Source organism: Tremella mesenterica (genome assembly GCF_000271645.1).
Source record: "Tremella mesenterica DSM 1558 unplaced genomic scaffold TREMEscaffold_3, whole genome shotgun sequence".
NCBI classification, from domain to species: domain Eukaryota; kingdom Fungi; phylum Basidiomycota; class Tremellomycetes; order Tremellales; family Tremellaceae; genus Tremella; species Tremella mesenterica.
Genome location: NW_006711227.1, coordinates 590,511 through 613,884, shown reverse-complemented (window position 1 = coordinate 613,884; position 23,374 = coordinate 590,511). Strand labels below are relative to the sequence as shown.

General features: G+C 48.2%; 10 protein-coding genes across 10 annotated transcripts; 5 read left to right on the top strand and 5 right to left on the bottom strand.

The window, feature by feature from the left end:
* The first annotated feature begins 163 nt into the window (after positions 1-163).
* TREMEDRAFT_73490 (uncharacterized protein) lies at positions 164-4,436 on the top strand. The gene is made up of 9 exons (XM_007003683.1): positions 164-340; positions 932-1,373; positions 1,474-1,721; positions 1,769-2,109; positions 2,185-2,885; positions 2,936-3,072; positions 3,123-3,297; positions 3,344-3,783; positions 3,982-4,436. Exons 2-9 carry the CDS (start codon positions 1,020-1,022, stop codon positions 4,109-4,111), a joined length of 2,526 nt encoding a protein of 841 aa, XP_007003745.1. The 5' UTR covers positions 164-340; positions 932-1,019; the 3' UTR covers positions 4,112-4,436.
* A 387-nt stretch (positions 4,437-4,823) lies between these two features.
* TREMEDRAFT_29212 (uncharacterized protein) lies at positions 4,824-7,749 on the top strand (the record flags this gene model as incomplete). The annotated part of the gene is made up of 11 exons (XM_007003215.1): positions 4,824-4,874; positions 5,105-5,192; positions 5,457-5,498; positions 5,635-5,791; positions 5,961-6,114; positions 6,155-6,297; positions 6,371-6,520; positions 6,570-6,687; positions 6,911-7,008; positions 7,144-7,315; positions 7,465-7,749. The coding sequence occupies 11 exons, from the start codon at positions 4,824-4,826 to the stop codon at positions 7,747-7,749; spliced, it is 1,458 nt and encodes a 485-aa protein (XP_007003277.1).
* Positions 7,750-7,861: 112 nt separating this feature from the next.
* TREMEDRAFT_60999 (uncharacterized protein) lies at positions 7,862-10,127 on the bottom strand (the record flags this gene model as incomplete). Its single annotated transcript, XM_007003400.1, has 11 exons — positions 7,862-8,118; positions 8,199-8,281; positions 8,447-8,691; positions 8,738-8,801; positions 8,878-8,957; positions 9,071-9,279; positions 9,434-9,585; positions 9,653-9,753; positions 9,801-9,811; positions 9,942-10,049; positions 10,094-10,127. 11 exons carry the CDS (start codon positions 10,125-10,127, stop codon positions 7,862-7,864), a joined length of 1,344 nt encoding a protein of 447 aa, XP_007003462.1.
* A 210-nt stretch (positions 10,128-10,337) lies between these two features.
* On the bottom strand, positions 10,338-11,758 carry TREMEDRAFT_60998 (uncharacterized protein; the record flags this gene model as incomplete). Its single annotated transcript, XM_007003399.1, has 3 exons — positions 10,338-10,559; positions 10,672-10,856; positions 11,029-11,758. The coding sequence occupies 3 exons, from the start codon at positions 11,756-11,758 to the stop codon at positions 10,338-10,340; spliced, it is 1,137 nt and encodes a 378-aa protein (XP_007003461.1).
* Positions 11,759-12,327: 569 nt separating this feature from the next.
* On the bottom strand, positions 12,328-13,547 carry TREMEDRAFT_60997 (uncharacterized protein; the record flags this gene model as incomplete). The annotated part of the gene is made up of 2 exons (XM_007003398.1): positions 12,328-13,075; positions 13,306-13,547. 2 exons carry the CDS (start codon positions 13,545-13,547, stop codon positions 12,328-12,330), a joined length of 990 nt encoding a protein of 329 aa, XP_007003460.1.
* Positions 13,548-13,744: 197 nt separating this feature from the next.
* TREMEDRAFT_38243 (uncharacterized protein) lies at positions 13,745-15,108 on the top strand. Its single transcript, XM_007003246.1, has 3 exons — positions 13,745-13,877; positions 14,211-14,707; positions 14,971-15,108. The coding sequence occupies exons 1-3, from the start codon at positions 13,833-13,835 to the stop codon at positions 15,056-15,058; spliced, it is 630 nt and encodes a 209-aa protein (XP_007003308.1). The 5' UTR covers positions 13,745-13,832; the 3' UTR covers positions 15,059-15,108.
* Positions 15,109-15,254: 146 nt separating this feature from the next.
* Positions 15,255-17,719, bottom strand: TREMEDRAFT_29142 (uncharacterized protein; the record flags this gene model as incomplete). Its single annotated transcript, XM_007003206.1, has 5 exons — positions 15,255-16,174; positions 16,200-16,301; positions 16,344-16,896; positions 16,942-17,076; positions 17,120-17,719. The coding sequence occupies 5 exons, from the start codon at positions 17,717-17,719 to the stop codon at positions 15,255-15,257; spliced, it is 2,310 nt and encodes a 769-aa protein (XP_007003268.1).
* An 842-nt stretch (positions 17,720-18,561) lies between these two features.
* Positions 18,562-19,229, top strand: TREMEDRAFT_43215 (uncharacterized protein). Its single transcript, XM_007003285.1, has 5 exons — positions 18,562-18,580; positions 18,624-18,669; positions 18,716-18,795; positions 18,844-19,064; positions 19,106-19,229. The coding sequence occupies exons 1-5, from the start codon at positions 18,572-18,574 to the stop codon at positions 19,152-19,154; spliced, it is 405 nt and encodes a 134-aa protein (XP_007003347.1). The 5' UTR covers positions 18,562-18,571; the 3' UTR covers positions 19,155-19,229.
* TREMEDRAFT_60995 (uncharacterized protein) lies at positions 19,217-19,704 on the bottom strand (the record flags this gene model as incomplete). The annotated part of the gene is made up of 2 exons (XM_007003397.1): positions 19,217-19,614; positions 19,662-19,704. 2 exons carry the CDS (start codon positions 19,702-19,704, stop codon positions 19,217-19,219), a joined length of 441 nt encoding a protein of 146 aa, XP_007003459.1.
* Positions 19,705-20,253: 549 nt separating this feature from the next.
* TREMEDRAFT_43212 (uncharacterized protein) lies at positions 20,254-22,662 on the top strand (the record flags this gene model as incomplete). Its single annotated transcript, XM_007003284.1, has 7 exons — positions 20,254-20,771; positions 20,878-21,142; positions 21,247-21,421; positions 21,483-21,620; positions 21,696-21,832; positions 21,952-22,351; positions 22,396-22,662. Exons 1-7 carry the CDS (start codon positions 20,285-20,287, stop codon positions 22,660-22,662), a joined length of 1,869 nt encoding a protein of 622 aa, XP_007003346.1. The 5' UTR covers positions 20,254-20,284.
* Between the last annotated feature and the right edge of the window lie 712 nt (positions 22,663-23,374).

Genomic DNA, 23,374 nt, shown 5'->3' with positions numbered 1-23,374 from the left:
GTAAAAAGTGGGGTTCGGGAGGGGGAGGGTTTAAGCCGGTCAAGCCGCCGTCGTTTTGTCAAGCCATCAAGGTCCGCATCGCCACAAACAACATATCACCCCTAAGGTCCTCTTTACATACATTTTTACCCTGGCTTTCTTCTCTTCTCCGATCTCCGGCCCCCGTCATCTTCTCTCATCCTCACATTTCTTTCCACTTTTCATTCGGAGGGGTTTCGTCAAGGAAATCTCTCCCTTCTTTCCTTCGCTCTTTTATCCTTCTTTCTCGTCCTCTCTTCTCTTCCCCTCGGCGTGGACATCGTGGGACAGGTGTGTAGTGGACTGAGAGGTTAGAATAGAGGTGAGCATCTCAATTTTGTTTCCCCCCCCTCACCATCAACATATTCCTTTGTTCTCATGAGATGCGGACATGACGAGAAAAAAAGATGTGATGATGAGTGCCACTATGTCACTGGTACCGATGTGACGTTTCATCACCTCCTTTACCCCTATTGCGTTTGGGCCTAACAGCCACACGGTCCGTTCATCCGGGGACACCGTGGCTCTGTGATTTGTGGCATGCTTGCAATATGCAGGGAGAAGAAGCGCAGGGGGGACAAGGGGAACGAGGCAAACATGAGTGTGCATCGTTGTGCTATGGTGCCATCTTTCATCCTTTTACTTCACATCCACTTACATCCATCCTCGCTACAACGGCCGACGGCTTGATCGTCGTCCTCTCGCTGGATCGGGCGTCGCAATTTAGTCACCGCTCCGCATCGTGTCCCCCGCTAGCTTTATCCCACTCGGCTACCGGTCCACACTAGCCCACTAGACACACCGCCGATCATCCTCAATACACCCTCCCTCCGCAGTGGCCAACTTGAATTCTCTCCTCTTTCTAGTTTTCACTTCATATAAACATACCACAACAAGCTGATAATATATCAAGTGTCATTTCCATTTACTATTTACCTCATCGTGTCGTTACAAACCACCTCATTACCTGTACCCATTCGTGGTAATAAAAATAACACACCATGGTCACTCCCATCAAACGCCCCTTTCCCAACCCCCCATCCGACCCAGTGTACACTTCCGTACCCACCGACCCCAACACGAGCGATATAGCCGATAGCAACATGGCTTCTGCACGTTATTCCTCCCTCTCCGGTCCTTCCATTTCACCATCTCTCCTCTCCCCTGACTTGAACGAATCCACCACTTTGTTTGGTAGAAGCAGTTCGGCATATCTACCTGCTCCCTCCATCATATCTAGGGATTCAACACACACCAGTCTTCCTGGTACTCCTCCGATGGGTGCGGAAAATCGTCAGAGCTGGGGTTCAGGTGTTGGCTTCGCTGCTGATCCAGCGGCTATTGCTGGGGCAGAGGTAAGTCATTCCTATCTGCTTCACCCTTTGTTTTCACTTTGATCGCCAAACCCCTTTGATGATCACAATTCACATGGAGATTGGATGCTGACATCGTCAGCATGTAGGAAGAAGAGGACCTTCCGCCCTAAACAGACAAGTAAGTTCAGGTTCTGAGAGAACGTCGGAGGATGAGGAACAAGGTCATGTAGCTCCTGCTCTCGGAGCTGGTGGCGTGGATATGAGTGAGAAACCTCGTTGGGCACAGGACGGGTACATACCTAAAAAAAGCCGGAAACCCCTTTGGATTGGTTTGGGTGTAGGTGCCGTTGTCATCATTGCTGCAGCTGCCATCGGTTTGGGTGTCGGGTCAGTCCTTCTTCTCAGCTATATGATGCATGAGCTGATACAAGTAGTTTAACACGAAATCACTCTACCAATGCTTCCACCACCACTTCTGATGACAAGAATGGTGGAAACAGCGATCCTTCCTCCTCTAAATCCGCCACTGGGACTGCATCTAGCACCGCTCCTACCCCGACACCCACTTCAGGAGGAACAGGCTCTTTGATCACCCTTGAAGACGGTTCCACCTTCACTTATGAAAACCCCTTTGGCGGTCAATGGGTTTGGGATCCTTCCAACCCATTCAACAATGATGCTCAAGCAAATTCTTGGACGCCCTCTCTCAATAGTACCTGGAATTGGGGTATCGATAAAATTTACGGTGTCAATCTTGGCGGGTGGTTGGTTACCGGTACGTCGATCTCACAGGGTTCATCACATCATTTCTTCCCTTGATTGACTCATACTGTGTCACACTGACTCTCAGAACCTTTCATCGTTCCAGCAATGTACGAAAAGTATGCCACTGGTCCAGGTGGCACTGCTGTCGACGAATATACTCTTTCTCTCAACATGGGTAGCAACTTGACTGCTGCTATGACGGAACACTACGAGACCTTCATCACCGAACGTGACTTTGCAGACATCGCCCGTGCTGGTCTTAATTGGGTTCGTATACCTATTCCTCACTGGGCTATCGAAACTTTGGACGGTGAACCATATCTCGAACGCGTCGCTTGGACATACTTCTTAAAGGCTATTCAGTGGGCTCGCAAGTACGGTATCCGTATCAACCTCGATCTCCATACTGTCCCAGGTAGTCAGAACGGTTGGAATCACTCCGGCCACTTGGGTCAGATCAACTGGATGAACGGTGTTATGGGCCTTGCCAATGCTCAACGTGCTCTTGAGTACATCCGCACTCTGGCCCAGTTTATCTCACAAGAGGAATACGCACCAGTTGTCCAACTCTTTGGCTTTATCAACGAACCCAACGCTGGAGGTGTCGGACAATCAGCAATAGGCAGTTTCTACTACGAAGCCTACAAAACCATTAGGGACATTACTGGCATCGGCACCGGCAAAGGACCTTTCCTCTCCTTCCACGATGGTTTCCTCGGAATCTCCCAGTGGTACGGTTTCCTTCCTGGCGCGGATCGTTTGGGTTTCGACAACCACCCTTACCTTGTGAGTCATAACAAAGTCTTCATGTCTCGGAATGTCGGCTAACGATGTAGATCTTTGGTGATCAACCCACCGGCACTCTTGCTTCGATTGCCAAGCAACCTTGTTCCAACTGGGGAGCTTCGACAAACGATACTCTGCAGCAGTACGGCATGATAGTTGCTGGTGAATGGTCGGCTGCGCCTAACGAGTGAGTTTTGTTCTATTGGAAAAAATGTGACGGCCATCTGATTGCAACAGTTGTGGTCTTTGGATCAATAATGTCGGCGCTGGTTCAAGATACGACGGATCGTATGCTGGATACACTGGTCCTAAACCTGGTTCATGTGATCAATGGAACGATTGGACGCAATGGGATCAGTCGACTATCGACAGCTTACTCGATTTGACCACCAATTCTATGGACGCTCTTCAGGTAAGTTGAACTGTTCAGATCAATTCTCAGATGTTGACACATCCAGAACTGGTTCTTCTGGACCTGGAAAATCGGTAATTCCACCGGCACCATCCAGCAAGTCAACCCGTTCTGGCATTATCAATTGGGATACAACAACGGTTGGCTTCCAAAAGATCCCCGTTCACATTTCGGAGCATGTGCCGCAGCTGGAATCTCTGTCGATCAATTTGATGGAACGTTCGCTTCGCCTTATATGACCGGTGGAAGTGGTGCAGGGACGATCCCAGCCGCAATGTCTGCTTCCTACCCTTGGCCAGTATCGTCTTTGACCAATATCGACGAAGCTACCATCGATTTGCTCCCTCAGTACACACAGACAGGGACACCGATCAGCATGCCCGGTCCTACATTCACCAGTCCAGGAAGTAGCGCAACGATTGATTCGGGTAATGGATGGGCAAATGCCAATGCCGATGGTCGACAGGCCTACGTGGCCGTTGCGGAGTGAGTACGAGTTGTTTCCTCATAATCATATTGTCGCCTGTTCCTCCTTTGCCCTGATCTTCGTGAAACACATCACTGGCTCGGGAAAGCATGTCCCCTACACTCGGAACTTCTATCCCATGTCCTTGTAAATATTCTTGTGGAGTGGGAATCCCCGAGAGGAAGACTGATTGAATTTGGACACTTGCTGATCCCCAGCTGCTCCTACCCATCCGAATACAGCGCTGCCGACCTCACACCCACCAAAGGAGCATGTGGTGCAGGTCTTATCCAACCCACTCGTCGTGCTATTCTTCCCACCCCGACTCCCGCCCCAATCAAACGATGATCAATGCAGTTCCCACAATCCATAAAAAATGTTATAATATCTCACCCACGACTCCACACTTTCATGCATCCATGACATCTCCACAACGGTCTCACAAGGTTACGGTCTCACAAGAATGAACGGTTAGGGGTCGACGAGGATGTGAAAGTGTATGAGGTTTAGCGCCGAGGAAAACAGTTCGAGGACGAATGAATGCATGTTTGGGTAGATCGATGCATAGTCATGGAAAGACGGTAGGGTTTAAGATGGTTTGGACAATCATGTTTTGTGGACAGTGTTTCTATAGCTAGCTCATGAGCGATGTAACCAATTCGGTTCGGTTTTAGAGACTCATCGTTGTAGTTCTTGTTCGACCCGTGTGATTATTCCAATAGCCGATACCCACACCTTTTCACGTCGCTGCCTCCTCAAGTCTTCCTCTTCGCCCTCTATACGTCCCAGTCTACACAGTCCACAGTCATGGGCTGCCATTCGCCGTCGGCGCTCCGCCCACGGTCTGAATCCGACGCCGTCAGGGACCAGGCACATTGAGTCGAACATGGAATTCCGTCCCCAAAACTTTGGTCAGAATTCAGATGAAGACTGCTCTCACTAAGTGATGTATACGGGCATACCTACACCTTCTCTCAACCCACGAGCGAGAACCGTTTTTCGGTGGATTGATCCACTGACTTAGCTCCCAGCTGGGCACAAAGAAGAAAGTGGGAGGACTATGAAGATCGCCGTTGTGGGAGGGGGGATTTCAGGTCTGACTTCTTTATATGTGAGTTCTTCCCTCTTCCATACTTCACTTGAGTGTGAACACAACCCTCTTCTCCCCTTCATCAGTCACCTGAGTGTGAGATCTTCAATCTTTCTTACTTCTTCTCTCCCATAATCAAGCGCAATCTCCTCTTCATGACTACTCTACTTCATTCGACGATCAAGTATGAGATGCTCTTTTTGGGTCATTCCATGTACGTCGAGGATTGAGAAAGAAGTGCTGACGGATAGTTATTGCATCATCATTCATCACATCAAGTTGAGATTCTCGAAAAGCAAGATACTTTTGGTGGGGATGCTCATACTGTTCTTTTTCAGCGTAAGTCTTTTCACATCATACACCTCCCACTTCTCCTTCACCTGGGGTAGGAACAAAAAGAGGAGAGGTTTCTACATGAATTTTATCTTGAGTCAATTGCCTTTACCATGATCTGTCCCATGTCTACATTCGCTGGCATGATCATTTTCTGGACTATGAATTCTTTCCAATCGTCTATCACTCGACCTTGGCAATCGCCAAAAGTCGGACTTTGGAGATTATTTAACACCACTCGATGACCTCAACCTGACCCTGCCCTCTCAGCTGATCCCCAGAACCGGGCTATGAAGAATGTTGGACAGATACGTTAGTCTCTTCTTTCCATCTCATATCTCTATATCCACTGTTGTTCCCTCTATGTGCAATGCTGACTGTGCAGAGCCTTCGTATGTTTTTTCTTCAGTACAGAGGGTATTGAGGGATTGATCAATGTTATAGCTAGTCTTCAATCGATCTGGATGGCCAAACTTCGTTCGATTTCTAGATCATTTATCAGTCTCCGTGGTGAAATCAGCTAAAAGTATATCCATCACGGACCAAACTGGATATTCATGGGGTTCTACCAATCTCGGAGCTTTATTCTCAACATGGAGCAATATGTACGTTCTCTGTGCCCATCTCAACGCTCCTTCCACTGCTTTAATCTGCTGTGATACTCCCCTTTTCTAGGACCTCACTTCATGGATACAAGAGAAGATTCATCCTTGGTTCAATCGGTTTCTAAAGGGTGATTCATGTGAGAGAGAGAGGAATGATATTGACATATAGATTCAAATGGAGAACATGGAGTATGATATTTGATATCTTTCGATTCCATTATTCCGCTTTACAAGTACTAGGAAGTCCAAAAGCGAATATGACAGTTGGGAAATGGCTCGCTGAAGAGAGATATGGGGATGCATTCAGGGACGATTATCTACTTGTAAGCTCCTGGAGTGGGATGTTGGAAGCTGAAAGAGAAGCCTTTTGTCGGCGCTTTATGGTCGGTTCCTCCGGACAAAGTATCATCCGACTTCCCCATAGGTATTCTGATACAAGCTTGGCATAATCAGAAGCTTTTACAGTTATTTGATAAAGATGAATATTTGACCATTGAGGGTGGATCGTGAGTTTGTCCCTTTCCTTTCCAATCCCAATCTCCTGAGGAGCATTTCGATACAAAAACCGCTGATAAGCAGAAAAAAGTACATTGACAAGATTACCCAGAGTGTTCCTTCCTCCGCAGTTCACTCGAACACCACCGTGATTTCAGTCAACCCAACGGAAAATGGAGTGATCCTCACACTTATCACTGGACAACAGAAACATTTCGACCATGTCATATTTGCGTGAGTCTTTTAATCCAGTTGCTGAAGTCTTTCGGAAGCTGACGGACAGAATTCACCCTCATGTTGTCACGCGACTTCTGACCGAGGGGATGAGCGTGAAGTTGAGAAACGCACTGAATGGGATTGAGTATTCCAAGTTCGATATCTGGCTGCACTACGATGATTCGGTGAGTTACACAGTCTTTCATAACCCTTTCAGATCCGGTCGACCTTCTCGTCGCATATACCATCTTCCATCCACTCTACCATCTGGTAAGATTTTGACCAGCATCACTTTCGTTTGACCAGCTTCAAGTCCTCTGAGCTTTGGACGATCATCACTTTCGTCTGACCAGCATCAGATCCACTGAGCTTGGGTGAAGATTTGGCTCGGATGGAACTAACCAACAGGCTCGTCCGAAGAACCATAAAGTATGGGCCGCATGGAATATGTTCACAGGGTTTCACCTCACTCCCAAAGATATTACCCCATCTTCTTGTACACCCGTGTGAGTGCCTAGCCACATTGTCTGACTTGTCTCACTCACTCTCCTGATCAGTCTCAATATGTCGCAACGTCGTTGCTATGATGATGTTGTGACCTCACTAAAAGCTGCCGTAGTTTCATCAAGCTGACATCAAAGCACATTTGACCTAAACCGCTTGCAGAATCTACCCAGGAATAGATACGGCTCAGTCCTAGGTACTCTCAACCCGGTGTTCGAAATAGACCCCAAGAAGATCATCGCCAGGAGGACATATGAGATGCCTGTGGTGTCGCTTGCTCAGAGAAGAGCGGCGGATCTGCTTGCAGAGGTGTACGAAGGGCGAGAGACGGTGAGTATTTCTCATGGAGCCCGCTCCCGGACCAGTTTTCGAGTCACCACCACGTTAACCCGTATTCCATGAAATGGGTAGGGAGGTTTAGCTCTCAGATTGTACCTGGAAGGAGGACTGACAAGTAGAATCACCCCGCCATCCACCTACATCCCCGTTTGACAATCACGGGTGCTTGGCAGGGATATGGGTTCCACGAGGACGGATTTATATCGGGTTATCTATCCGCTGTCCGTCTTGGAGCTTCTCCTCCATTCCAACTAGTCTCGTCCGATCGATCCGTGGAGATTTCTCTCTGGGATCGGATGGTGAGTGACATACTTGAAGGTGTCCAGTGCATCCGAATGAGCTTGGAGAAGTATCATAGTAACGTTTGGACCATGTCACTGTCACCGAAGTGGAAGTTAGCCTAAGTGTCTGAAATATAAATATGTGAAACGAAGAATATGTAGAATGCATAGACTTTTGGGCTTAGTGAAAAGTGATAGATATGCCAATAGAACGATTATGCATGATTTTTAACATCTACAAATGCTTTACAAGACGCGATGCTAGACCAACTTGTATCGTCATACGTTCAACGACTCGGAAGATCCCGAGATCTTCTTTCGTGGCCAATTGATTCAAATCTAATAATTTCCTCTCACCATGTCTGATATCCGCACCTACATCTTCCTTGTTCATTTGGAACGCCCATCGATCAGCCCATTCGGGTGATGGAATCCGTTTGATGACTTTGAGGATTTCTCTGCCTATGATAGGTGCGAACTTGAATGCATGTCCTATGATCTTTAGTACGAGTATCGTATCTAGCTAAAAATCTGGGGATATGAATGGGATGAGTGGGATGGGTAGAACTGACCCGAACCTCCTGTAGCTAAAACTAGATTTTCGTATTCTGGATGATAGTCGATTAACCAATCACCAGAGACTGTATCGCAATACCTTTCAGTCAGTCCCAGTGTCAGGTCCCCTTGACAACCGACAATCTGATCTTTGTATCGCTTATCTTCCGCAACAACTTCCATGATCTCTATATTCCCCCTCTGCCTCACTTTTTGTAAAGTCAAAGAGTGAGAGAAGAGGAGGTGAAACAGGAAGAGGACATACCAACATAATCGAGTTGTAACAAAACTGTTTCCTGCCAATTCAGGATACACACTCCTTAACCCTTCCCTCAATTCAAGTATCATCTCTCGGGGTATCATCCCATCCTCTGCACCTGGAGTGAGAATAGTATGTGGAATTGAAACTCCATTTTCTGCCGGATTGAGATATCCAGGATTGTGTATAGCGAACTTGACAATGCCATTTGGATCAGGTGGGAAAACGTAAAATTGGTTATTCAAGAACACCTATTTTCCAGCTCTCTTTTGACTTGTTAAAAAGGAATCAACGTACGACTGGAACCTTGAAATATCTCTGTGCTTCTTCTTCGTTCAACTGTATGGTGGCTACACTTTGTCTATGACGTCAATGAAACATTCCACTGAACGAAACTCTAGGTGATGATCGTGATGGGGGATGGGGGATGGACTAACCCAGTAGCTATGATGGGCGGAAGTCTGGAAGAGATGCCTGTTGAGGCGAAGAGACCAGGGGTCCAAGCACCAGTCGCAATCTGCCATTAGTTGTCATTACCAAATATCAACAAGAGGCTTTTCTTGTGTATTGGACAGGAGAGCCCGGGGGGGGGGGGGGGGGGGGGGGGGGAGCTAGGATGGGAAGACAAACCACAAGTAAATCACATAACACTTCTTCTCCATCATTCAAAATTACCCCTTTGACTTTAATACCATCTTTGATCAAACCCACAACTTGCGCTCCTGACCTGACTCGACCACCAAGTTGACGTACCCTCTCAAGACCTAATTTCATAGCGCGAGTAGCTTCTGCCCATCCACCTGAAGTATTGAGATACCCTTCGAGACCTTCGAACTTGCCTAGCCATCAACTTTTCTTCGCTTTTTCGTTGTCATATGTCATTATCACTGCACATTCCTATGACCATGTCAGAAATGTCAGACTTCTTTCTGTTGAGTAGTGAGAAAAGTAGATAATGTACGAAGTAGACTTCAAGAAGAGGTATAAACATACCCGTTCTGATACCAGGAAAGAATCCTTGAAGTTGGTCACTTGTTTGAGCATGTATAGCTTTTACCCCCATTCGCTCACATTGAGCAAGAGACGACATGACGAATCCCCTAGTTTTTGGATCGGACACTTTTGCAGCCAAAGCTTGACCGCTCCTTTTATATCAGCGTACATTGTCTGTTCGATTGGGTTAGAAGTCTCCAAACATCGCGCAAGACTTACTGATGAAATGTATTTTCCCATTCTGGTTGACGCCATGCTCCTATAGCTTCCAAGGATAGGGAAGCTAAATGAGGGTCGGCATAATCCCCAGCTCGGATGATCTTTCCCGTCAGACTTGAGAGTGTCCTTCTTGTACAAAACAATATACCTTGTTCAGATCTGATACTTAGCAAAGCTCATCTACTCAGGTTCCATTTTGATTTTCGAGTCAAAGGATATGGGGACAGAGATGATCAGGAGAAACAGGTAGGGTCAAGTTCACGATCTTTTGGCGTAGTGATGAGCTCACCTGAGCTAGCGGCATCTGGAGCAGGTAGAATCTCAGATTTATCCAAGATAGTCACATCATACTCGTTAGTCTGAAGCATCCATAACGCTGTAGACATTCCGAATATACCTATTTCGTCAATTTACTCTCGGCATACATCTAGGGGAACTCACCAGCCCCGACGATGACGACACTTTCTTTACTCATCTTGTCGAGCAATATCTGTTCGTTCCCTATGAGTTATTTCTCGAGTGTGATTGGAAGCAGAAAGTAGTAAGTGGTAAGATTGATGCATGAACGGTAGTGATGAGAACAAGCGATGAAGTAGCACAAAGGAAAGTTGGACCTGCCCTGTGGCGAGTGGCAGGAGTACATACTCTAATTGAACAGTATCGCACTGTATTATGACGCCAAAACTCAAGCCCATGCCCTCATATATCCCCCAAAGCTTCCTGTACCACGAACAGGTACCCTAAAAGTAGGAGTGATCATCTGCTGTAGAGGTAGGCCCAAAGCCATCTTAGCCGTTTCCCAGTAGTCTCGTTCCGCATCCCAACATAAACGACCTACCCATCCTGGTCCAGAAGAGGGGTTGGACGGATGTCGCCAGAATTTGTCCGGAAGGGGAAAAGGGGTGGACTGGAATCAGCGAGGGTCCTGGCGAATCGACCATCATCAGGAAGCGTGATAATCTACGCGCCTGCCCATAAAACATTTAGGGTGAATGATGAACAAAAGTTTACACACTCACACTGATTGAAAATGGCAAAACAGCTATAATGCTATTTCCGAAAATCCGACCGTATGCCAAAACCTCTTTACAATCCTCTGCCTTACGTCGAGCTTTGAATTCTGGGTCGTATCGGAATGGACTTTGGTCGTCCACACGGGGCGAGCGCGGATGCGCGAAGGGACGATGCCATTTTTCCGGTCCGTCTACAAGTCAGCTACAGTAACTCTATCTCACCTTTACCCTTTTCCAATCCAGGTTGTTGGCATCTGGTAAGAAAATAATTACCGGAGTATCACCATGAAGTCCACGTGAGTAGAATCGCACCGAATAGAAAGGTGATTATATGGTTCAAGTAGGAAGAGAAGATCTCCTCACCCAATCTCACAATTGTCAACCAGACCTTATCAGACTTCCCCTTCATCCTAGACAATTGTTTGGCAATATTCCAAATGGCCCAATCTAAACTTGCAGAGCAAGAGATCCAAGGACTGAGCTCATCTGTATTACGCGTCTCTTGGGGATATTTGGCTTTCCATAAAGCCGGACAAGGTCTCCTCCAACCATTTATATGATCCACTATCAACTCCCTCATCCATGTACCTTCAAACATATCATCTATCTGTCCCTTCTGAGCCGTTGCTGAGCGGTAGTTCATCCTCCCGTCTGTAGCTCTTGCACTAGGATACTGGTTTCGTGGGATCTGTCCATTCGTGGAACTTCCCTGAGAGGGTTGTGCAGTTGTGTAAGTGCGTCGAGAAAAGTTAATGTCGATAGTGTTTGGCAGGGAAAGAGGAGGGACGGTCTTGTTGATAGGGTTGAGAGGAAGAGGAATTGACGACCTTCCTCCACTTCGTTGGACTGACTGATTGGGTGTGTCGTCTGTGATCGAGATCAAAGAGGCTGTCGGGGGTTCTGAAGTCGGAAGAATGAGATGATACGTTCTCGGTGTCACTGATGCAAAAAGAGGAGAAGGAGCGAAGAAACCCGAGGTATCGGGCATACCGGATTGAACGAGTGGAGAAGTGGACTGAGAGTTGTGAACCCTGACCACAGCTTGTGAAGTCATGAGAGAATGGGTGAGTTTGGCATAGCTCATTTGGGGCATTCTGAACGATAGGTTCCTGCCATGTGAACGAGAGGAATGACGGTTTGATGAGTCCGTCGATCGCAGAAACGTTGGAAAGGGTTGTTGGGTAGTCATAGACCTCTCGAGTGGGCTTGAAAATGAAACTTGTGTCGTTGGAGAAGAATCACTTTGGGGAAGAGATGTCGCAGAGGGTTCTGGGAAACGGGGGATCGTAAACGGGGGATCGTAGATCTCGCTGGATGGTGATCAGTGGGTCAGGGCAAGACAGTCAGATGGTGTATCACCAAGTACAGTAAAGTCAGAATGAAGAGTAGGCAAGTGAGGACACAAAATTAAAAGTACAAGAAAGAGATCAGGATGAGAAAGACAATACGGGAACGTGTAAGCAGTCAACTTCATCCGCAAGTACACTGGGCAATGGGCCCGTGCGTTTATCATCCTTCGGAGCGAGTATTCCTGCCCGTCATGATCATCGACAATTTCCTGTGTGTTCAATTGCATGTCAGTCTATCAGTAGTGAACAATGGAGAAATGCATGGTTCTTACCTCGATCCGTCCACACGCCTCTTCACCTTGTGATAGCCCCATCATTTCATTCCGAAAGTTTTTCTTCCTGAACGGTGACCTGACCCGTCCCTCGATCCCGCCCTGGTCTGAAAATCTCCCTGTTTTCCTCTCCCCATCCAACTCTGAACCCGTTCCTGCAATACTCCCCATCCCTCTCTTTCCCTCCGTTCCTTCGCTGGTCTCGCATTCTGTCTTCGTGTATTCAAATGACCTCTCTCCAATCGTGTGGTCAAACCGGGCTCTCTATCCTTCCACTCCCACATTTCTCTTTCCGTCATAGGTTCCATCCTCTCTGTCCTATGTCCCTCCCCTTCAGTCCTTCGTTCACCTATCTTGGAGAGCCTTTCTTCTTTCGCAGCTTGTAAACCTTCACGAGCAAGTTCCTTGACTTCTCCACCAAGTATAGCGGGGTGTTCGCCCTTGACCAGACGATCCCAGTGTTCCTCCGCGTCCCATTTTTGTTTGGTGGGTCCGTCAACATGATCGTCCGAGATACCCATAGACGAAGATTCTCTTGACTTTCTTAACTTCGAGGGGATGGACGAGGGATCTGAAAGGGTAGTATCCGAAGACGAAGTGGAGAGAGACTCGTTAGGAATAAAAGTGGAGGAATCGGTGGATTGAGGTTCACGAGGAGGGGTGATGAACCAAGCGAATTCGGGACGATCTTCTTCCGGTACGGTTTCAGGCCATGGGATACGGATACGAGCTTTTTTCTGTACCAACCCATGTGTTTGGAGGATAGGAAGGATACGATGTTTTAAGAAACTTTCAATGAGCTTTTGTTTTTACCCCTTTCGTCACACTTATCCCACTTGACGATCTCCCTTCTTTCAGATCGTGGAAAATGATGTCTTCATATACCCCGAGTCTTGGTAGCAATTCGCGTGGGTCTACTTTGATTCGAAGATAAGTTATAATAAGCTTATTAGGCATTGGAAGAATACCTGAGGTCGTGCGTGGGTTGTGAGGTGGAGATGCCTTTCGAAAAGACTCACTTGGAACTGACAAACGGATGTCCTTCCGGTACATAAGTGACATTCGCCTGTTTCGCCCATCTTCCCGAAGATAACCTTCTAGGATTTCTAGGTTCCTGTGCCGGTCGAGGATTATGAGAAGAGGGATGTTCAGCTAATCCACTCCTGAGAAGATCTTGGAATCCTCTCGGACGTTCAAGGAGTAGTTTACGAACTATGGCGAATGCTTCACCTGTAGGAGGGGATAGTGGTGTCCAACGCATATCAGATTACACTTTTCGCTCAAGATGACTTGACTATAGCTGTGGTGAGGGAAGTCGTTAGGTGAATATAGGTGAAAGGGTTGGAGAGGGAAATTTCCAAAGCTGGAAGGAATGAGCGGAATCAAAAATTCCTTCCAAAGTCCAACACTGAAATTGGTCGATTTCGTACAACTTATGGATCTTCCCTCGCATCAGACCAACACACAGGTGCACAGTTGCACGCGATACACGGGGGAAACATCAGTATAGGATAAGAAACGAGTAAGAACAACGCGAAGAGATAAAATGCACTTGCTAGGACATCATCTTCCAGATCATAAACTTCTCCGGGTGAGTAATCTTTTCTCTCCTCTTTGTCCATAACTTGTCCCTATCTTATCTTCTTTCCTGACCTAATATGTTTCCAACACACATCCTGTGAATCGACATTCTGATGAATTTCGACACATGACCTAGTTCGTAGACTTTGCAAGCGGCGTGTCTCTGGGGAAGGAACGGGAATAATTTTCCTCGACCGTGGAGCTGTGGAAATAAACTCTACTCAAACTGAACCCCTTGGAGTCGACGAATGAACGGAAGACCCAAGGTAGACAATGATAGAAACCACCCTTTATTCTTTAAAATCTCGACGATGCTAGAGAAGGCCTTGACTGACACCCCCAGATCGCTCTCACTTCATTCTACGGAATATCCCATTCAACATCTTCCCGTCTTCTCGCCAGACTCCAAATCCCTCTTCAACAACGTGTATCAGATCTATCCGAGTCTCAAATAACAGCATTATCTTCTTATTTATCTTCACCATCAACTTCCACACCTCCTACTCCTACTCCACTTTCGTCCCCTTTTTCCGATCTAACCACTTCATCCTCTTCTTCCGACCCGACTACATCTGCCTCAACATCGGATCAGACACATTCTTCTTTGTCTAACCTCACCACACTTGGGACCATTAACGTGGATCACAGTCATAAAGAGACATCTGGGAATGACGAATCCAGTTTGTTAATTCAAATAGCTAGGATGTCTTTGAGACCTCATCAGAAGCGATCGGAAAGACCGGACCCATTGGACGATCTGAAGATTGAGACGGATCTCAGAAGGAGTGTCACTGCCGATATCGCTCATTTGAGACAGGTGGGATCGTATCGTGGTAAAAGGTCAGTCCCAATTACCCTATGCCCCGATCAAATTTCTCATCTTTTACTAATCCTTGTTCGTATGCGCCCTCGTCTTCGATACGTCTCTTCTCACGTATTGAGTCTCTCAGACAGTATTTGATGAGATTCCGACCGTCCGACTGTCAGCATACCGAGAAGTGGTATGCGGAGGAGCCGTCGCTTGCCATGAAAGAAGGGTGGTAGCTATCCACTCGTGTTGGAGATGCCTGCCACTGAATCTGGAACCCCGTGTTGACTCTCAGACATCAACAAGGTCTTCCCGTTCGAGGTCAAAACACCCGGAAGAACGCCATGACAGCTCGCAAGCTCAACAAGTTGGAGCGCAAGTAGTAGGTTGACATGTAATCATCAAATGAAACAATGGGATGTGTGCATGTTCGACAGAGTCGCTCTACCAAATCAAATTGACATCGCCCGTATCCCCATGTCCCAACTCTTGGCCCTCGTACTAACACCGCACTGTACTGTATGTAAATGTCAAACATGACGCTCGTCAGATCGACTTTGCAGACCACCACGACCCGTCTCACTTGCTCCCACGTGTAGCTATGAACACTCCCAATATCACCACCCCCAAAAATCCAACTGCAGCAGGTAAAGCCATTTCCTTTGGTAAAACTCCTCCGATCAATTCTGGCACGCCTGGTGTCCCTGGACTTGGTCCGTGGCTATGTACCACCCCCGCTTTCCCAAACGTAGGACTAACAGCTGGATCCGCAGTCGGTTGTTCCAGCTTCTGATCCTCCTCATCCACCTTCTTTACATCCTCAGCCTGTTTCAACTTCTCCACAGCTTTGTCCCCACCCAGATCCCTTGCGGCTTGTTCCCACGCTTTACCACCATCGACAATGAGAACCACGCGGTCGCTCTTCTGTCCCTTTGCGATTCGTACGGCATCCGCAACGTCCCCATCGGCGGTCATGGTAACACTGTCACCTTCGTCATCCGTATAAGATAAAATGAAGGCGTTAGGGTCGGGAATATGAATCGTTTGACCTTCCGTAGCACCTTCACCAGAGAAGAATGGATCGACGACCAATTTACCATACACAATGTCGCGGAGGAGTTCGTAACTGTCGTGGCGCGCTTGGAAACGATGTGTTCGACCAGAAGGCGTGCGAAACTTGAAGATATAAGTGCCATCGTCAACGATCTGAGGCGCTGCTGCCACAGACGAGGGAGCCCCACCACGTTTACCGACTTCTGAGGATCCCTCGTCCACCACAGAAGCGGAATCATTCGGCATGAGTTCCGAGATGGGAGAGGTGAGACTGGACATGCCACGATTATGCAAATGTCGAGAGGGAGTGTCAGGACGGTCAGAGTGTGATACGACAGAGGCAGTATCGTCGTCCCCACCGGCCGTACCGAGCGTGTCGAAGAATTTGCCCCAAACAGGACCATCGTTGTGATTTTCTCCATTCATATTTTCGATCTTATCGTAAGCTATGTTCTCGGCGGAAAAAAAGACAGCTCGCCTGTTCCAAAGTGGCATAAGTAAGTTTGAGCACGTCAACGATACCAATCAGTCGACCATCAGACTCGACGACTGGCAAATTGAGATAGTGACCATCTACACTTCAGCTCGGTCTCAGACTTGGTGGCATCGACTCACTGTGCATCTTCTTCAGTGCGTCCTGCACAACCATCGTAGGTGGAGCAGTGTCCGGATGAGGGGTCATGACTCGGACCACGCTGCATCGCTGAGCGTCCAGACCAGCAGCTATGACACGCAGAACGATATCTTTGCTTGTGAAGATACCGGCGATCCTGGGTAGACCGTTCTGACCACTTGCACCGCTGACCGCACTGGTGCCAAGATTGGTTTCCATCACACACACCGCGGTGGTTCGACGCTCTTTCATAAGTTTGGCCGCGTCTCTCACAGACGTCCGCGGAGAGACGGTCGGCGGGGGAAGACTCGTGTCGATGACGGTGGTCAGATCCGGTTGTGCCATCTTCTCTCGTAACGCATCGACATAGGCCATCATGGCCGCTGCTTGTGGATTGGCCGAAATGGCTGGGCCGAGCTCAGTCTGCACCCCTGCCAGAGCTGCGGAGAGTTGAGATGTCGCATTTGAGCCCCGTTCTACCTTAGCGAGGGCTTCATGGAAAACTTTTGTGATGTCCAGCAGTCCTGCCACGTCTCCATCTTCGTTGCATACCGGCTGGTAGATCAGCAACCTGCATTAACTGACAGAGCAGGCACATACCAGATGGCGGAAGCCGCGGCTGACCATGAGTTGCAGGGCTTCGGTCGCGCTGGTAGTGTCACGCGTGACCATGGGGTTCTTGGTCATGATTTGCGCTACAGAGGTTACACGCGGATCAAGACCCTCCGCGGTCACCTGAGTGTCAGCTCGACGTGATATCTGAGAGCTATTAGCTTACACGGAAAGCCAGATCTTTGGCGGTGAAGATCCCACTGAGGCCTTCCTCTTCATCCACCACCAAAACACAATCGGTTCGCTTGGCGGCGCACAATTGACTAGCATCGGCTACGCTCATGCTCTCCGGCACAGTCAAGGCGGGGCTAGGTCGAAGTCCAGCGACGGTACCTTTTTGCGGCTTCTTACCACCGCGCTTTGCCCCTTGACTGACTGGCGCCGAAGGTCCTTGTCGCTTGCGGGACAATTCATTCTCGATCTTCTTGCGCAATGACTGCAATTTGGAACCAAACGTTTTCGATTCGGTTTTAGGCACCGAGTGTTTGGAGATGGTTGAATGATATCGTGGACGCGCGGGATCATCGGCAATACGGTCGTTGGCAGCGACAGACGGCGCAGGGGCGTTCGTGTTGGGAAAGGACACAGTGCGAGAGGGTTTGAATGGGTTTGACAGAGTTCGTGAATGTTTGTTTTTGGGCAAGCCATCGATGGGTTTGCGAGACGGGGATGGGGGCGCAGCAGTGGGAAGAGGCACAGCTTCCGAGTTAGGTGAAGGGGAGTGTATAGAAGACGGCGGGGTGGCAAGAGGGATTTGAGTGGACATAGGGGGTGCGAGATGATCGAAGGATTTGGTTGAAGTGGGTATAGAATAGCCCGAAGGAGAAGGAGTGATGTCAGCGACGTTCTTGGACATGGTGGGAAATTTAAAGGGAAAGATCGCTCAATGTAGGACAGGAGAGCAGAGAGTGGGGTCGAGAAGATATTTGTAGAGATGTGAAATCTAAGTCAAGCGAAGAAGATGTGAAGATTGAGAAGAAAGGAAGCGAGGGGGGGAAGGAAGGTAAGGCAGGAAAGAATCAACACAATGGACGGGTCGCGTCCCTACAAGAGCAAAACCGATTCCTCCCGCGCTCGGACCCTACGACCTTTACAATTGCACTTTACAACCAGTCACTTTTGTACAAACGGGGAGATGGGGTCCTTCTCAGAATGGGGACACTAGTCCAGCATGGAGCTCACAACATGTACCAAGCATGTCAATCAGAAGAATCCACTCACCTCATCACGCCGAGTCTGCTTCCTCCTCGTGTCTGTAGCCGGTGAACCGTTCATCCCGTTCAGACCACCCGCACTCGTCTTGCCGTAAGCGAGATCCGTGGAGGGAGAAGAAGGAGTCTGACCGTCGTGCTGATGAGTGAAAGTGTGATGAAGACCTCCGTGAGCTGGAATTGGGATACGAGACATGAGCGAGTGGGGGATTTGTATGTGGTTTGTATGGGGGAGGGAGGCTCAGAGGTCAGAGATCCCATCGGGTGGACGCGCCGATGACGCGTGGTCAAATTGGGTTACACGTGTCGTTTCAACATTCCACCTTATCACTACTCACACTTATCCTACTCGACAACATCTTCAAAGTGAAGAGCAGGCAGCACAGAGCGGTGAGCAGGCTGACAGGATGAGCTTGGTGAGTAAGAAAGACATCGTGTATCGGTCAATCTGACAAGTAGCTACCACCAGAAGATGAAAATTCCGACGGGATTGAAGTCGCTTGGGGTGAGCTCTTCGAATCGTATTGTCTAACGATCGTTTAATGGATTAGAGGACCAACAGCGCATCAACACCTTTTCAAAGCTCAACAATCGTCTAACAGATATAAACGAACAGTTGAAAAAGAAACAAGTACGTCCGACCAAGCGAGACACCGGATCGTCATAGCTGATGTCTCAGGACGAGAAGGAATACTACGATGATTTATCCACAGAACTCGAATTGGCCGATGACGACCAGCCAGTCTTGTACAAACTTGGAGAAGCTTTTTTCTGTCTTTCTTTATCAGAGGCCAAAAAACAACTTCGAAAGGATACAAAACGATACGATAAAGAGATTGGTGACTTAGAGAAGAGAGCATCTGAGTGCGAGGTCGGTATGAAAGAGCTTAAAATACTTTTGTCAGTCTTTCCCCTCATTGACCTCTCCAGCTGACAGGAAGATACGCAAAGTTTGGAAGACAGATCAACCTCGAGACCAGCGATCCATGATCAGTACGACCTTCTCCTAGTCAGTATCACACAACGAACACAATGTGCCATATAATGCATCTTCATATCTCTTTGTCTTCCTCCACTTCCTGTTCTCCCGTTAGGCTTCCCGACTCTTTCTTCTTCTTGCTCTTCTTTGCTCGATTGGCTTTCCGTCGTCTTTCCTTCTCCCACTTGATCTCCTGCTTCGACCAAACGCCCGCTAGTTGTCTCTCTTTGTCCTTCCTGCTCAAATCTCGGCTGCTTTCTCCGTCGATATTGATATTGTCTGATGATGCCTCTTCGAACGCTTTCTGAGCAGATAGAAGTTCCAGCTTCTCAGCTAAAATACGTCGTGCCGCTTTCCTATTTTCTTCGCGTGATCGTGTAGGTTGTGCCTGCACTCGGATACCGGTGGGAAGATGGATGAGAGAAACGGCGGAATTGGTTTTGTTGATTGCTTGACCACCTGGTCCTCTGCCTGAAATATCAATATTGGTACTCTTAGGGAAGGTGAGAATCGCTCACCTTTGTCAAATCTCTCCTCCAAATCAGATTCGGGGATCTCCATTTTGCGTTGGTATGACAGAAGCCTATTGAGCTTCTTTATACTGGTCGGGAGTTGGGGTCGGCTAGTTTTGGGAAATTCCGAGGTCTATATCTCAGCTCGATGATTATATTGACCTCAAAGATAGGCTGACAACTACATGCCCCAGGGGGCCATTTTCATGAAGAACAATCTCCTCATGCTGGATTGTCTGAGTCGTTATAGAATCGAGCTCTTCATCCTCCAAGGTTCCAATCTCCATCACATCTTGTCTGGCTTGACTGTATCGTCTCCGCCATGTTGACGGCCCTGGATGCTCCAAGATTGAGAGGATTGAAAAAGGAAAGATTATTGGACGCGCTGACGGTGTTGTAGCTGCTCTGAAAAGCTGTAGGACCGGTCGCAGGGTCATCCCGATATATCAAAGAAAGTACGATTCATGGGTGTTGTAAAGGGCGATCTGGTGGGACAACCTCCACCCAAATTCAATCGCCACAGTTTACGGCGATACTCGGCGATATCCAACTCTTCTCTGACTTTTGTGCAGCCGGTTTCATACACATCCTTCTTTGACACCTTTGCCATATCAGCCGGTCTAACAGTAATGGCTGACCCTACAGCCTTCTACGAGCCAGAGGACGATGAACTACTCTCTTCCCTCGCCGTGCCAGCCTACGGCGTCTCAGCTCATGCTTTCCACGACGAATTCCAACACCTCCAAGAGCTGGAACAACATGCCTACCCTCCATCGGTCGCCCAACAAGAAGAAGAACATCTAGCTGCTCTTGAAGCCATCCCACAAGATGTCAAACGATTTCTCATCCTCTTTCACCAAGCTATTCTCGAAAACGACTTACCGAGCATTTCCAATATGTACGAGAGCGGATGGACGAAACTCACAACGGCTCATTATGCCAATTCGGAATGGCCAGAGGCAGAGCTCATATCGCCTTTGGTTCAGAACGATCAAGTGTTTTTGACTTTATATCGCGAATTGTACTTTCGACATGTTTATGCGAGGTTGCAACCTACCATCGACGATCGATTTCAGTCCTATGAGAATATCTGCGAGTTGTTCAATTACCTTTTGAGTGAGTGAACAGGTCACCCCGGATTACTTTGTTTTGCAAGACTCTCGGCTAAGAGTAGAGTGAGGAGACGAGAAAAGATACAGCGGAAAGACTGACTGATGATTAGATTCTGACGGTCCCGTATCTCTCGAACTACCCATTCAGTGGATATGGGACATGCTGGACGAATTTGTCTACCAATTCCAGTCCTTCGCTCAATGGCGTGCGAATCCCAAGCAGAAGACAGAAGAGGAATTAGAACTACTCGCGGAAGCTCAGCAAGTTTGGAGCTGTTATTCGGTTTTGAATGTTTTGTATTCTTTGATACAGAAGAGTCACATAGACGATCAGTTGAAAGCGGAGAAAGAGGGCAAGAGTCCCGAGGAAGTAGCGTGAGTGCTCTACACTTTCTCGTTCCAGTCCACGATCGGACTTGTCACGACGGATCTCTTTAGCTTGAGCTCGGCGAACAATGGCATGAGGCTGACTCGACCAGTGAATTAGGCGGAGAATATGGATCCAAACCACTGTACAGACATCTTGGCTATTTTTCTCTCATATGTCTTCTCCGGGTACATGTCCTCCTCGGTGACCCAACTCTCGCTTTGCAAACAGTGGAGCATGTTGAACTCAGCAACACGGCCTTCATCACCCGTATCACTGCCTGCCATGTGGGTTTCTTCAATTCCTCTGTCTCGCATTGGTTCGTTCGTGACAGCGGCTGACACCCAGGTTATGGCTTACTACCATATCGGATGTGCTTACATGTCTCTCGGCAGATGGCCAGACGCTGTCAAGACGTTCGTGCAAGTATTGATCTTCATCAACCGAATGAAGCAATATCACACCAGAAGTTACCAATATGGAGCCGTGAGTCACCCCCTTTCAGGTCTCTTACCTCCCGAGTTCGTCGTGAGAATGTTTTGTGATGTGTCTGACTTGTAGATCACGAAGCAGTGCGAAAGAATGTACGCTTTATTGGCCATCTGCACGACCTTATCACCGGGGCCTTCGGATGAGAGTATCATGGCTATCGTCAAAGAACATTATGGGGATCAATTGTCGGTGTTACAGCGAGGCGGGTGAGTTCATGTTTGCTTTTCTCATCACTCCCGTCTATTCAATACGACAAATGCTACAGTGGTGGTAGGAGTGCTTCAACATCGTATTGTAAAATGTGATGCGGGGCTGACCCCGCCAGAGAAGAAGCCCTGGCCACTTTCAAAGAACTTTATCTCGGTGCATGTCCCAAATACTTAACCGTCAACCCACCCCCTTACGAAGACCCTGCGGCGCTCGAAGTATACGCACAGAACCCTCCTGTCGACCCCACCCGAAGACATCTCGATCTTTTCCTCTCCGAAGCTCAGGCGGTAAGCGGCGTGTCGACGGTCCGCAATCTGCTCAAACTGTACACCTCTATCGACGCATCCAAATTAGCGGCTTTCATGAGTCCTGATGAGACAGATGGGGAGGACCGAGTTTTGGAGCAATTGATGATGCTCAAAGCTGCCAGTCGGACGTACGCTCGAGGGCAGGGTATGGGTGTTTTAGATGGGGAGAAGGTAGTGACGAACAATCTGGATTTCACGATTGAGGGGGTAAGTCTGTGTGCTCTTTTCCGGCATATCTGCTGACACGACAGACTATGGTTCACGTGGAAGAAACAACAGCCCATCGTCGTTACGCAGGCTTCTTCGTTCGTAATGCCGAACAAGCCATGAGAGCATTCAACACCATTCGATCTTCTCCTCTCCCATCCCCTTCCGTTCGTCGACCACAGTCCGCCGTTCCGTTACCGAACTCAGCCATCCCTCCAAAACCATCGGCCACGACCATCGCCAATGGTGTTCCCGCGAGTGATGGAGCATGGCAACAAGTCACCAAGCGACAGGTCAGAATAGTCGGTTGAAAAGCAGGTGGTGTCGATATTGTCAAGTGAGGTTGATGATGGAGATAACGACATCGATACTGTATATGCATTGCATCTTCATGCTTTGTCAGTACGGTATGATCCTGTATCAGTATCTAGCGGCGAAAGATGCACTCATCTCAGATGCTTCATTCATCATCATGATTCCTACGGTCCTTTCCTCATTCTGTACACATGAATCACTTGTTAACAGCTATGCAAAAGTGGGAATCCCCAATTGCATCCGTGCTGGTTGTACCATTTCCAACACTCCCCCTCAAGCAGTACGGATGCTAAGTACCTCGGAGTGGACTCGAACCCCGGACTTTTTCCTGCATCACTCCCCCTGCTTGGCTGTCCCTTCCTCGTACACAGAGGTAGGCTCCGACTGTTAATCTGTTAACAGCTATGCAAAAGTGGGAATCCCCAATTGCATCCGTGCTGGTTGTACCATTTCCAACATCACTCACGTTGCTGAGACTGCTGCTCACTCGCTTATAGGAATATTTGACCTCTCCGTCAGATCGACCGGTTGATACAAACTGTCTAGATTCCACTCGTAGTTATCAGTTACAGTGTCAGAGCCATAGCTGACTGGGAGCTTCAAAGTTAATTTGAAACTTCCATCAGGAAGTTGCCGACGCTCTCCCGTGAATACAGCCTCGGAATCCGGTATTTCGTCGTCGTTTGCTTCCAGTAACTGGGTTGCACG

Bases quoted from the DNA above. Each gene is read 5' to 3' on its own strand.
- TREMEDRAFT_73490 (XM_007003683.1), top strand. From the start codon at position 1,020: ATGGTCACTCCCATCAAACGCCCCTTTCCCAACCCCCCATCCGACCCA. The intron at 3,073-3,122 runs GTGAGTTTTGTT...TGATTGCAACAG, and splicing joins TGGTCGGCTGCGCCTAACGA to TTGTGGTCTTTGGATCAATA. The intron at 3,298-3,343 runs GTAAGTTGAACT...TGACACATCCAG, and splicing joins ATTCTATGGACGCTCTTCAG to AACTGGTTCTTCTGGACCTG.
- TREMEDRAFT_38243 (XM_007003246.1), top strand. From the start codon at position 13,833: ATGCACTTGCTAGGACATCATCTTCCAGATCATAAACTTCTCCGG. The intron at 13,878-14,210 runs GTGAGTAATCTT...TGACACCCCCAG, and splicing joins CAGATCATAAACTTCTCCGG to ATCGCTCTCACTTCATTCTA. The intron at 14,708-14,970 runs GTCAGTCCCAAT...GTTGACTCTCAG, and splicing joins GGATCGTATCGTGGTAAAAG to ACATCAACAAGGTCTTCCCG.
- TREMEDRAFT_43215 (XM_007003285.1), top strand. The intron at 18,670-18,715 runs GTGAGCTCTTCG...TTAATGGATTAG, and splicing joins CGGGATTGAAGTCGCTTGGG to AGGACCAACAGCGCATCAAC. The intron at 19,065-19,105 runs GTCAGTCTTTCC...GCTGACAGGAAG, and splicing joins AAAGAGCTTAAAATACTTTT to ATACGCAAAGTTTGGAAGAC.